The following is a 14,388-nucleotide window of genomic DNA, read 5'->3' as shown; positions in this document are numbered from 1 at the left end:
TAAGGAGCTAATTTAGCCCGAACGTGATTCAATTTATTAAGTCCAGTGGCGTCTCGAGCGGGATTTGAACGAATATTTTTGACTTAAAAATGTACGCCACTGACTTTTGTGCAATTTTTATTATTTCTTTGGATTGAACTATTAGAAATAGAACTTTTTTGTCTCTTGAATTTTTTCATATCTTGATTAGTTTTTAAGAAAAAAAAGTCGACCTAATTGCATATCCCTGGACCTTACAAGGAATAATATGGGGAATTAAATGTTTCTTTTGGAAATCATTATTTTTACAATTTCTCATTACTAATTATGTAACAATAACAACCAATATTAAATAACATTAACATCTAGACTAACGAAGTGCACTAAATTAAGTGTTGAAAATGGCCTCCTTCGGCTTCAATACAACCGTTTAGCCGCCACATCATTGAATTTCGCACTCTTCTGAAAATACCATAAATAATAATCAAAGATTGCCTTGGAAAACGATTGCAGCATTTAATAAACAACTTGACGGTTGTTGTCAACTTTATAAGCTTTCAATTTATAATTGTTATAAAAAGTGTATTTAGTGAACAAATCTAACACAAATGAATTTTAAATGTTCAAGCCAGTCTCGATATACCTACACAGTAGTTAATTTGCTTTAGATTTGTTTACTGCCAGTCTTCAAGCATAGCCCACATGTTTTTGTAAAAATGGTTCAAATTACTAACAGTGAAATGGCAGATATGCATTTCTGTTATGGAATGACTCAAGGAAACTCGAATGCTGCAAGACGCATTTACCATAAAAGATTTCCTTAGCGTGTAGTGCCTAATAGAGAAACTTTTGTATGTCTCCATGCACGACTTTCTAAAACAGGCAGCTGTAGAAGATCAACGGTTGTCATTAGAAGGCCTGCAACGGTACGAACAGTTTAAATTGAAGAAGCTGTTTTAAATGAGATTGAAGTAAATCCTAATAACAGTACTCGGAAAAGAGCTGAAGAACTGAATGTTACCCATGTCACAGTGTGGCAGATTTTAAGAGCCCAGCAGCTACATCCCTATCACATGCAATGTGTGCAAGCTCTATTGCCCAGAGACTTTTTCTGGTTGGTTACGCGGTAAAATAATAAGAAATCCAGGTTTCCTAAGTCGAATATTGTTCACAGATAAAGCTTGTTTTTCTCGCAATTCAATTATCAACTTCCACAACAATCACATTTGGGCCGAAAACAATCCACACGCCTTGATAGAAAATAATTTTCAAGAACAGTTTTCTTTTAATATGGGGGTTGGAATTGTCGGTGACCATCTCATTGGGCTTCACTTCCTTCCACCTAGACTCAATGGAGAGGAATACCGAAGGTTTTTAGAATTTGTTTTACCTGGACTTTTAGAAGAAATTCCAGTCATGCAAAGATTCCGTATGTGGTACATGCACGATGGTGCTCCACCACACTTTAGTGTTGTGGCACGGCAATTTTTGGATGAAAATTACCATAATCGCTGGATTGGGAGAGCAGACTCACACCCATTGCCACCTCGCTCGCCCGAAATGAATCCCTTAGATTATTTTCTCTGGGGACACCTTAAAGCGTTGGTATACAAAACTGCTATTCAAAGTGAAGAGAATTTACAGAATAAAATCATTAACTCATGTGACATAATAAAAAATACGCCAGGTATTTCCAGAAGAGTGCAAAATTCAATCATGCGGCGGCTAGACGGTTGTATTGAAGCCGAAGGAGGCCATTTACAACACTTAATTTAGTGAAATTCATTAGTCAAGATGTTAATGTTATTTAATATTTGTTGTTATTGTAACATAATTAGTAATGAAAAATTATAAAAATGATAATTTCCAAAAGAAACATTCAATTCCCCCCCTCATCCAGGGATATGCAATTAGGTCGACTTTTTTTTCTTAAAAACTAAGCAAGATATGAAAAAAATTCAAGAGACAAAAAATTTGTATTTCTAATTGCTTAATCCAAAGGAATAATAAAAATTTCACAAAAGTCAGTGGCATACATTTTTAAGTCAAAAATATTCGTTCAAATCCCGCTCGAGACGCCACTGGTCTTAATAAATTGAATCACGTTCGGGCTAAATTAGCATCTTAATGTTATAAATACCATTGCCAATTTACAACAAAATTAGGTAAAGGATATTTGAAATATTCACAAATAAGTTTTTGTTTATTTTTATTTCAACACCCTGTATCTTGAGAACGAAGGATTTGCGGACCCATGTTTATATGAACAATTCGTCTTAAAATTACCTAAAGAATCGTCTGTTAAATTTATGGTACATACTTAATTAACACCCTGCACTTTATGCATTTCAAATAGCGGCTAACATGGCTCATTATATTTAACTTGACACATATATCTTCAAGCTCATTTTTGCAATTTGAATATGTTAATCAATAAATAGTTGCTGCAACTACCCCACAAATTAAATCCCATAACTCAAGCAAGTTTCGAATACAGAGTGATACACCATTTCAGCTGTAGAATATACTAATTCTATTAATATCATATTAATTGCATAGCAACCAAAGATAAAATCTTTTAAAATTTTGTTAAATGTTCATCGGATTTGAGTTCATTATCAATATGAATTCCTAGAAATTTTGCACAGGTTTTATTTTCTATTATTTCCAAATCAATTGTCAAATGTTGTAAAGAGCACTTGAATGTCAGTAAATTGTTTTTTATTATTAAACGAAAGATGATTCGATTCACACCAGTTAAATACTTTTCCCATATTTTCCTCAACACACTTTTTTAGGTCTTCAATGTTGGGAGTGTTCCTGACGATAGTTGTGTCATCAGCGTATAATATAAAACTACCTAACTACCATATATTAGATCATTCACATAGATAAAAAAAGAACTGGACCCAGAACCTACCCCCGTGGAACCCCACATTTGAGGTTTTTAAACTTCAATTTTCATTAGTTCTCACTATTTAGTTTTTTCTTGTAAATAAAATTAAATAGTATAAAAGTATAATAATAACAATACACATACAAATTGACAAAGACTACTGGTTTTATCAATATGAACCAGGTCTGTACCCTAGATTTCTTTGGATATTTATCGAATAATTTTGTGCTGCATTCTGTAAATTTCTTTATTTCACATTTCTCACTGTAGTATTTGGTTAACATATGATTATGGTTTTATCGCCTGATTAATGAAGTGAAAAAACAAAAATCAGGTTTGTCTTTCAGTCTCACAATAAGTTTATGCAGATTGCCTTGTTTTGATAGTCATTTAAAATATATACAATTATCAACTTAATGAAGTAGATTAACTTGATGCTTTGCTAGATAAATTCATCTTACGGGCCTTTTCCTTTCTTCGGATCATATGAAAGGCATGACTGAATGAGGCCAAAAGATAGTAGTTTCAGTATTTGAAATGACACTGTGCTATGAAAGTTTTTAATAATGAAGAGCAATATGACCTTAATCGTGAGAATTTTTGATATATTTAATCATTCCATGTTAGTGTTTAGTCCAATTGGACCTCTGAAAAGTCAGTTATTTGTACAAGTTGAGTTCTCTAATGATTTTTATTCTGCTTTTAGTATCATACTTTTGTTCATATTTGCAATTTTTGTGTTAAACTGAACGTCTATTGTCTACATAGTCTACATTTGAAGAAAAATTATTATTTCTACACATTGAGTTATGTTTTCGAAAGATTAATTGGCTTTGTTCAATATTGAATAAGGTTGATGGTAGACATGATCCTTTCAGTGTGCCTGTCCTAATTTGAGTAGGTTCCGATCTAATACCATTGATTTGATGGCATTTACAATAAATCTTCGGAAGCCCTCAGAAACAGATTGGTTTTTATAGGTTTTTAAAAAATGTTCCTTTTTAATATTCTATTTGAAATTAAGAGCATTATGAAGCGAGGACATGATTATTTATATTCCTCAACCAATATGTATTTATATTTTTTGGGAGAGGTTTTGATTTTCTACTTCTCCATTGAGGATGACAGCGTTTCATGTAAGTAAAATTTCACCTCTTTCTTTATTGTGAATGATATCTGATTAAATTCCATAACGGATGTTTGAAGTACAAACTAAATAGGAGAAAGGGTTATTTGTATAGTTCCATGTTCATTTAAAAGTACTTGTTTCAGAAGTACTTCAATGTTTATATGGAAGTAGTTGCTTAGAGAGGGCTTTTTTTCCCCAGTTTGTGTCTGAAAGTAACTTCTTAGCATGATCTACACATTTTTGTAAAGAGTTCATTTTGAAATTAATTGCTCTCTCTCTCTCTTCCTTTGGAAGATTTCCACATTTTTTTGTATAAAGATGGAGAAGTAGGAAGCCAAACCTCTTCCCGAAAAATTAATATCTACTAAAAATATACCCTTTTCAATTGAGATGTATTTATATAAAAAACTCAATTTTGTGTTGCATCTTCAGAAGTATTTTTTTGTATTTTAATTAGTGTAACAGTACATCAGATACTTACATAACAATTGCGCTAACTTCAAAGTTATTTTTGATGGATGTAATAATGGAACTCATTAGAAGTATATATGTTTCTAACGGAAAATTTTGGAAAAAGGGTGCAGGTTGCATCCTTGTCATTCATGTTAAGTAGTTATATTTTAACAAACCCCATTCTTCTGGAGGTATTGGAGCATTATTTTTCTGAATTGAAATGGGGCAATTTCTCAGGAAATATTAATTTTTGGGAAGTACACTATTGAGGATGATAGTGTTCCATTTATGTGAAATTTTATGTGGTTACTCTTTCATATATTAAAGTACTTCTTCACTTGGTTCAGCTGATGCACGAAACTTCTGATAATTATTAAAATATTCAATGAAATAATTTTTTTTTATTACCCAAGTACATGTACACTTAACTTGAATATTTTCTTTTTTTTTGTATTGTTACCTCTTTCACTAAACAATTATGTTAGTTTACCTGATAGAAAGGTTGAAATAATTGATAAATGACAATGGTTTTTTCTTTTTACTGTGTCCTTAATTTATTTTGTAACTATATTTCTAATTCCTAAAAAAAATTTATGTCATAAAAGGTTTGTATCATAAAATGTTTATGTCATAAAAGGATTGTAGTATAATGAAAATATTGTCATATACCTGGGTAAATTTCTGGGAATTACCTCAAGAGAGAAAATTTCCAACATGCTGAAAAGCATTAGACAGTGACTATTGTCAGTATAATATATAAGGAACAAGAACTTGCAACTACACAAAAAATTACTTTTGTTCAATATTCGATATTTATCAGAAATACTTAAAAAAATGAGTAGAAGTAATCGTGGCCAAAATGGAAATAATGTCATTGTGTATTTATTATTCAATTCACGTAATTTAAGAGGTAAATGAAATCACACATATTACTTCATCATCTTATCTTAACTTTATTCAAAGCTGCTGTAAAATTGTAAGTCATCCTTAGAGAATAAGGACTTAATTTTCATTTGACCTAACAGTAATGAAACATGAAAATGAATGATGATTCATATAATTACAAAATTGAAAAACTCAATTTTGATTTTCAGTACCTTTCTGTTTTTCTTTCTCAAGTGTTTTTATGATATCTTTCAATTTAACAATTTCCTTATTACGATCTTCTAACTGTACCACCAGATTCAGTACTGCATCTCTGTAATGTCCACTGAGAACAGTCAACTCCTCAATTATTTGGGTATCACTTTTGGGATGTACGTTGCAGATAATTTGAGTTGAACTGGATCCACTTTTTTCAGCGTGACTTACAGGGTAGTATTTAAGGCTCCCGTTGCTGTTCTCTTTATTTCCTGCAATAATATTCTTATAAGAAAAATATAAACAAGTTTAACGTGTGAAAAGGCAGTCCCCAACAGGTACTTCCAAACTTTGACAATCGATATCGGCCATCTTGTTAAAGCTACACCTATTAAATTATTTGTCACTTATTTACCATGGACGGATATAGCATTCAACATCACGTGCAAATAATAAAATTGTTTTATCAAAATGGGTGTTCTGTTGGGGCAACATACCGCGGGCTTCCCACCATTTAACGGTCGCCATAATCCCGTACATCGACGAAACGCAAGATCTGCCGAAAAAATCGCGGTGTCTGCTAGAGTGTGCAGGAGAATACGCGTTGCTCACAAGAACTCTGCTTTACTCAGACCACAACTTAGCGAATTTTGCTTCGTGACTTGGGCCTGTACCCATACAAAATTAAACTGACCCAAGAACTGAAGGTAAACGACCAAAGACAACGACGTGTGGTCGATGAATGGGCTCTGGAGCAGTTGGCAACTGACCCTTTTTTCCTAGAAAAATCATCTTTAGTGATGCCACCCATTTCTGGATGAGTGGGTATGCAAACAAACAATATTGTCGAATGCATCCCAAAAAGTCACTGTTTGGTGTGGATTTTGGGCTTATTTCTTCGAGAACGAAGTTGGCCAGGCCATCACTGTCAACGGCGAGTACTACCCTGTCAGACTTTTTCTTGTAGGGTTTTCTTAAGTCGCAGGAGTATGCGAGTAAACAACAAACCTCATGGAAACCATGTCATATTCTTTGGGATTTTTTTCATCTCTTCCTCTTATAACAAGTTCTGTGGGAGCTTTTGATCTTGGTGATCTAAAATCTATCACATCCAATAGTTTTTTGCTCCTTAGTTCAGGCGATTTATTTTCATATGTGGATGGTGAATTTTACTCAAGATAACAGTGGAAAGATTCCATAGGCTTCGAAAGATCTGTATTGAAAACATTGGATGTGAATACGAGAAAATAATCTGAATGACAGAAAAAATGTACTCTGATGGAAATCGCTGACATTTTAGTGGTGGTTGATGGTTCCAAGAAGGGAAGTTACCATTTGAATAGACACAACTTCATCAACAAATGGAAGTTACATAAAACTAGTGTTGGAACTATTATGTTTGAAGCCGACTTTTACCAACTGATGCAGATATCTTCATGCGGTGGAAAAATGTAGATGCTTCCTACATTTACATGCTTGTATATATTAATTGGTTTCTAGTGAGTTTTGAAATTTGTAATATGTCAATTCCGTTCTCAGTTTGCACAATGAAAGATAGTTTCCTGCCACTTCCAAACAAATTTCGAATATATAATTCACAATTACTCTTATGCAAAGGAACTCTTAGAATAGTGACCTGGCAAGTATCCTCTCTGTGAATACTGAAGTTTGTTATGTGCAATTGAAGGTGCCTACATACAAAAACGACACATTTCATAATATATACTGTAGGTGCAGTCAACCAGTGTTTGCTTATGGAAATTGGCCTATAACTCTCTTAAGACACTAGATCTTATTAGGCGTTTCTAAGAAATGAAGATTCTAGAAAAGTCTCCCGCCTATCCACGAGACATTATGTTCAACTTGATGTGGGAGTATGCATATGTAAAATAATCAAATCTATCTAAGTAAATAATTTTTCAAGTGTGAAATTACAATTTTTATTCAGTATACTGCATTTATTATTTATGTTAGTTACGTAATGTCTGAGTAGAAGCTTTGATATATGAGCTACTGATTATAACAAAATCAATTTTTATTTCAAGATTCACAATTCATCTGACAAAATTGCCAGACCTTCTTTTCATTTTTTTTTAAACTTCAAGATATTTGAGTATCTGATTCTTACTAGATGATTGACACAATTAACCAATTGGTTCACACCCAGTTTTCCCTGGATGATCTGAAAATGATTTCAATAGTTCACTGGTTGGCATCTTCAATACTTGATACAGGTGAATTTTCCAAACAAACGTTGATACAGGTGTCGTTTTATTACCGCAGCTTCTTCTGTTTCAACAGTTATATTCCTTGGACCTCGAACTTCTTTAATACTACTGTTGACTACTTCTCCCTCCTTGTATAATTTCTATATATTACCTAGCCAAGATCTGTCAAACTTCTTGAAGTAGAAGTTTCATATTATTATACCTTTTCCAATTGTTTCATCTGCTTCTGAATTATTTTTGATGGATATCCACTCAGGTGAATCATATGATGTATTGACCTTATTCTTCTTCCCAATGATAACTCACAAGTTGGTTTTTTGGAGGTAGAAATAGGTCCCATTTTTTTTTCATTTTGTCATATGATGCTTGAATAGCAATATTTTAGCTTATCCGTTTGTTGAAGGATGATATGGAGATGAAGAAATGAGGCATATCATCCCTCTTTAAAAAAATCCTCAACTTGTTTGACACAATAGTTGTAGACAATACTTGAGTGAGTTTATATATAGTCTCTGCCATAGCTCTTCTGGGTGTTTCCATGGAATTGTTGCATCAGTTATAGGCATTTATATATTTTGTTTGGATAACTTTTCCAACAGTGCATGACATAATGAATTTTTTACACTTTTAGATAATAATAACAGTATTGAAAATAGAATGCAATAACAAGCAAAAACGTCACTTGATTTATGTGTAAGAAAAACTAAATAGTATAACTGAAGACCTAGAGTCTAAGCCTAATATATTCTGAAAAATATGAATGAATTGACGTGAAAATTTCAAATAAATATCAAGATAAAGTAAACCATTGGTGGTTTAACAGGATTTCACCATAATAGTCAATATTTCAATATCTGAGTTATAGTTGTCCATGTTTCATATCACCCAAAAAATCATCGATTTTTTAGGTAATATGGCTTATTGAAATTTGGTGCCTGATCATATTCAATTAAGCCAAAAAATAGTTTTGCACAGAATTTTCGGGCGTAAAGGCTTACATTCTTTATCGAATCTCGGATTTTTTATTGGTGTATCTTAAACCATGAGATCTGTTTTTTTCAACATTTCTGGGATCTTTACATGACATACTAGAAACTAGGTATTAGCAAAAACATTCTGAATACTCACCAAGATAACTTATTAAGGAATCATGAACCTCGATATTCCTATATATAATATCTTTGAGACTATCTAGATCTCCATTATTGTTTTTTGTTTCATTGTAATTCTTGGAATTTTCTATTTCATCCTTCTTTTTCTTCATGTCTATCACCCTAATTTGTTTTAGGGCATGTTCCATCTGATAGGTGATGGATTCCTTAGCTGCTTTATTTGTGGTAATATCACGAGCCTTTGCAAAGTATTCAGCCGATTTCTGGTGACAAGTAATACTTTGATCATACTCTTTGAATTTCTGAAAAACTTCGGCTTGATGACGCAGTTTATGGGCCTGAAAAATAGTGGAATTAAAAGAGTTGTATCATCATGTCACCTACTAAAACATACCTACTGAATATTATGCATACTATTGAAAAAGTTATATTAAAAAAAAGAGATTTCTTGATTGACTAGCATGGTGGAGTAAGGTGTTTAATGGCCAGAACATTGAATTGTTTATTTGCCAAAAATTGATCACTTCTGAAAATATACCCCTTCAATTTGAGGTATGAACGTAGTGAAAGGTTCCAGAAACAAGTGATGACAACGTTCCAATTAGTATAACTGCATTTAACATATTGCGGAATTAATAACATATTATTAACAACTTTTTATGCTTTGGCATTTTCCCAGAAAAGGAAGTTGCATTTATACTTCTTGTTCATAAGAAAGGAGATGTATCCAAGATTGAAAACGAAAGACCTATAAGTTCATCATCATTTGCCAAGATATTTGAAGAAATTACATGTAACATACTCATGAATTCGTTAGAACTTAATAACAATTTGCCGACGACTCTTCGTTCACTCTGAAGTCCTTAGATTATTAGGGACTGTCGCGTCAGGCAAATCAAGCAGTTGCTAATATGCAAAAATATTGTTCTCAAAATGGTCTCATTCTCAACAGCTCTAAAATGAGTACAATCGTCTTTTCACTCAATGAGAATGATCACAGTGTTTTGGTCAGAATAAATGGCAAGTCAATATGACAAACTTCATCTGTTAAATTTTTAGTTTTGAACGTTGATGCTCAACTCTATTGGAACAAGCACATTGATTATATTTTGAGTAAACTGTCGAAACATTGTTTTGTAATTCGTAACCTCCGTAATTTTGTTCCATTGAATATATTGAAGAGCTACTACTATGCTCAAATTCAATCTTCACTCAGTTATTGTTTGATCAACTTTGGCAACTCTACAAGAATTAACGAATTACTAATAGCTCAAAAAAAGATAGTGAGAACAATGTGTTTCAAAGAATATAATGACTCATGTAGGAAGCTGTTTACCGATTTGGTTATTTTAATCATTATTTCACTACCTATACATATTCAACTGTGTTGTTTATATCAGAACTCATCTCGACAACATTCAATCAAGCGATTATCTTTGGCTCGCCATAGGATATACGTTACAATCCAACTATAATTTCATTACCTGTACAAGCACGTACAGGTATATTCCTGACTGTTCACATCACTGTGGACAGCACAAACGAGCTGGGTTGAATTTTATAGTGCATCGTCTTTTGACTTTCCCTCTAACACATGATAGGTTCACAAAAGAAAGACGTATAATACAGGAAATAGTAGCCACTAACGGTTTCTCGAGGGGTATTGTAGATAACATAATAAGGAAGAAGAAGTTTAGGTCAAGAATGAACGAAATCTCGACTTTCAGAAAGGACAAAAACCAAGATATACATCTCAGTTCCATACCACCAATATACGATGAACTTTGGAAAAATTTTCAAGGAACTAGGTATGAAGGTGGTTTTTAAAACAAGTTATACACTACAGAGCCTTTTGGGAAGTCCAAAAGACAAAGTCGAGAATTCGGAAAAGTCTGGAATTTACGAAATTGAATGTAAGGACTGCGATGCAAAATATTATGGACAGACAAAAAGATCTATTAAAGTAAGATATAAGGAACACGTAGCACACTTAAAATATGGAAGACCTGAAAAATCAGCAATCACCCATCATATTTTGCAACAAAACCATTCCATAGACTTCAGTTAATTGAGATTAGTTAGACAAGTTAACAACAGGCAACTGGATGCCTATGAGAGTGTGGAAATGAGTAAACACAATAATATTATGAATAAAGATGACGGACCTTCACCAAAGAGCATACTATATAGCTTGTTAAAATAATATTGTTGGGTTTACTGATTACTACATAAGGACACATTTCAAAAATAAATTTAGATAGGCAATATTGAGAAATTATTTTTTTTATATAGCTGAAAATTGTTTTATATACAGCTATAACAGTTAAACATATATTGTAAATAATAGATAAGGCAAAATTGTAAAATAAATTTAGGTTGGTATACATGTATGGGTGGTATACCTGGATGGCTTACCTGTATGGGATATCTATATAGTATAAATAGGGTTAGCTTCGCATTAGTTTCTAGTTTTAATCTTCCTTTTTGAAGATGATCACTCGGTGATCGAAACACGTGTCGAGGTGTTAAAAATAACGATTTTTTGTTGGGAAAGAAACTCCAGTAATATTCATATAAATAGTAATGTAAATAATTAAGGCTATTTAGTCTGAATATGTTGTTTACATCTAATCAAGTACAGAATAAAAATAATTTCGTATAAGGAACTCTTTGATTTTCCTTTTGAACATATTAAAATTCAATTCAGTCACATTATATGGAAGTTGGTTAAATAATTTAACGTCCAGAGAATTTCGTAATGACATTTTAAGTCTAAATCTTGGCTATCTGAGTTGTCCCGCGTTCTAGTTTCATAATTATGCTGATTTGAGTGATTGGAGAGTAGTATTTGGTTTTTATGTACTTCTAACAGTGAGTAGAAAATCAACATACAGGGCAAAGACATTATTTCCAATTTTCTAAAAAGTGGTTGACAGTGTGCGTCGAGTGGAACTAGCTATAATTCTGATGGCTTTTTTCTATATGCAAAAAGCTCTTATCGCGTGAGTAGATCTACCCCAATGGAGTATCCTATATGAAAAGTAAAGTCGTCCAGAGGTTTTTATAGGATTCGTATAAATGCTGGAATTGTGAGTATGACTTGTGCAACTTTATAATGAAACCTTTTTCGTTATATTGACACTTAATTAGTTAATATAAATTCTACTCTTCTATTTCAATGAATTTGTATAATAACAAGAGACTATAAAGATCTTATTAAAAATCTTTTGACTACGAATTAGCGCACAAAAATGCAGAACTGTTTACTATTTTCAAAACCAGTCTCCAACGGCGGGTTTTTGCTTCACCTTTGCTTTACCAGGCTTATCTTTGAGATTGCAATTTGAATTCTCATTTTATTGGACTATTTGTATGATTGGGAAAGTTCAAAACGCATATCTGAAGTCATGTGTATTCAGGCCTGGACAACAAAGCACCGATATTATTCACTTTTAATTAGCATTAGCAATTAATCAATATTTATATATTTTTGTTAGGTATTCCAGATTATAGTTCAATTGTTCAACTATCTGTTGAGGAATGAATATGAGAACATTATTCAGTTCAGTTGATTTATACTTTTATAGACATTATTTAACCGATTTTGACAGTACTCAGGCAGTTATATTCTGATGGAACTACTCCAACTATTTTATTTCATTTTATCTTAATGACATCATTCACAAAAAATTTAAATTGTATTCTATTGATATACTTTTAAATTAAATTTTATTGATATACTTTCAAATTGAATTTTATTGCTATACTTGTAATTCAATAAATGTCAAGCTCTATAAGCTTCAGTGACTTGTCATGTTTATTTCTGTGCTTGCTATATGTTCATCTATCTTTTTACACGTTTTTGAAATGAACATTATTATTATTATTATTTATCTACTTGTATGTAGTTGCTATTGTGTTCATATAAAAAACAGTTCTCTTAACGAACGACGTCAATTTTGATAGATCTGTCAGTGATTACTTACTGTTTATATACCAAATTCAGTGATGATGAAATAATATACTTGATTCTCTTTGTCGTGACTTACTCCCTACTGGAAATAGCCAACAAGGATTAGAGAGAGTGAAAAGGAAATTAAAAGAAGAATTTCATATGACTAACCTTGGTAGGGTAGAATTATATATGGGTATGTACCTATATTCAACCAAATTTGGTGAAAAATGAGCTGGTCATCAGTTAGTTTTGCAGTAAATTACCTAAGTTGATTTCAATATTGTGCAATAGAGGAACACTGAAAACACCTCAAAGGTTTTTTAAGATACCTGCAAAGAGCTTCTGAGCTTAATAACAAAGGCGACAAGAAAAGGCCCCAGTATTGATTGGTTCTGCTGATTCTGATTGGGCAAATGACACCAATAGGAAATCAAAATCAGATTATTTATTTAAATCATTTGGAAATCTAATTTCTTGGCCAACAAAGAAACACTTTCAACTACTGAAGCCTAGGTATGTTGTTGCTTGTGAAGGAATTTGGTTAAAAAAATCTGACAACTGACACGAGAATATATTGTTCTAGTCCTATACAAATAATTGAGGACAATCAGGACCAAACATATTGATATCAAATAACACTTCATCATAGAAAAAGTAATTAGCAGAGAAATAGAGCTGAGATATGTGGAAGAAGCAGATATACTGATAAAAGGACTGACAAAGGATAAGTTTTTAGAGCTTCGAAGTCTATTATTATTGAATGATGGACTTTTTCTTATTCAGGCGAGGTGTTGAGCAGTGAATATGAGTTTATGAATATTCAGTTTATTTCATTTATACCTTTATTTATCTAGTTGTATGTAGTTGCTGTTACGTTGATATAAAAGAGAAAAACAGTTTTGTCAATGAATGCCAAAGGGAACATTTCATTTTCTTTTATTGGGAAAAGTAATTGATTCCAAAATTATCTAAGTATGTGTGATCATAAAATTGAATATCACTAAATTTCAAATCGTACGACTTAAAACTTGTTACTCACGATTTAAAGAGTTGTGCATGGATCCACCTTTAGATTTATCCAACATTTTTTTTTTCTTTATAATATAAAACATGAGAACATCCTATTGTTATAATAATTCCAACGTATAACTAACCTGATTAATTGGAGTGTTGAACATCCTTTATCAATTAATCCAATACACAATTAACGAATTCAGAAAGCGTACAGCTTGAATAACAAAGAAAAGTTATAAATTTTCCTGGTACTCAAAGACAAAATGAAAACAACTTCCCAATAAAAACCAAACACAAATATTTTTCTTCTTCTTGCAATGTCCTAAGCTACCGATGCTATCCGGCCAAAAGGTTCATTGCTTGGTCAGGAGTCTAGTGACGTCACAGTAAAGTGAGTCTAGACAACACAGTCCATTCGCATTTGCGAAAAATTAGGAATCCAGTGTGTAATAAAAATTTCAAATTGGGGAATTGGACACTATCACAAAATATTGGAACTACACTAGTCACTCAGCACTTGGTTAATACACATCAGGACAGGA

The 14,388-nt window shown here is 32.3% G+C and overlaps 1 protein-coding gene and 1 long non-coding RNA gene across 2 annotated transcripts; one reads left to right on the top strand and one right to left on the bottom strand.

Moving 5' to 3' along the window:
* Nucleotides 1-5,386: 5,386 nt before the first annotated feature.
* LOC111506327 (uncharacterized) lies at nucleotides 5,387-14,155 on the bottom strand. Its single transcript, XM_023161360.2, has 3 exons — nucleotides 13,987-14,155; nucleotides 8,894-9,215; nucleotides 5,387-5,809 (listed from the first exon to the last, which is right to left on the bottom strand). The coding sequence occupies exons 1-3, from the start codon at nucleotides 14,008-14,010 to the stop codon at nucleotides 5,535-5,537; spliced, it is 621 nt and encodes a 206-aa protein (XP_023017128.2). The 5' UTR covers nucleotides 14,011-14,155; the 3' UTR covers nucleotides 5,387-5,534.
* LOC111506328 (uncharacterized) lies at nucleotides 12,644-14,119 on the top strand. The gene is made up of 2 exons (XR_002722247.2): nucleotides 12,644-13,345; nucleotides 13,416-14,119. It is a non-coding gene; the product is annotated as an uncharacterized lncRNA (long non-coding RNA).
* Nucleotides 14,156-14,388: the final 233 nt, after the last annotated feature.

The sequence above is a fragment of the Leptinotarsa decemlineata genome, unplaced genomic scaffold (genome assembly GCF_025532065.1).
Source record: "Leptinotarsa decemlineata unplaced genomic scaffold, Ldec_3_MD MMD2_P_RNA_scaffold_2, whole genome shotgun sequence".
NCBI classification, from domain to species: Eukaryota; Metazoa; Arthropoda; class Insecta; order Coleoptera; family Chrysomelidae; genus Leptinotarsa; species Leptinotarsa decemlineata.
Note: the sequence above shows the minus strand (reverse complement) of the source record. Positions and strands in the feature narration are given on the sequence as shown.

What these genes read in the sequence shown, in the direction of transcription:
- LOC111506327 (XM_023161360.2), bottom strand. Translation starts at nt 14,010, where the DNA reads ATGTTCAACACTCCAATTAATCAG. An exon ending in TCAACACTCCAATTAATCAG is followed by an intron (nt 9,216 to 13,986) that starts GTTAGTTATACG and finishes ACTATTTTTCAG; the next exon opens with GCCCATAAACTGCGTCATCA. An exon ending in TTCCTTAATAAGTTATCTTG is followed by an intron (nt 5,810 to 8,893) that starts GTGAGTATTCAG and finishes ATATTATTGCAG; the next exon opens with GAAATAAAGAGAACAGCAAC.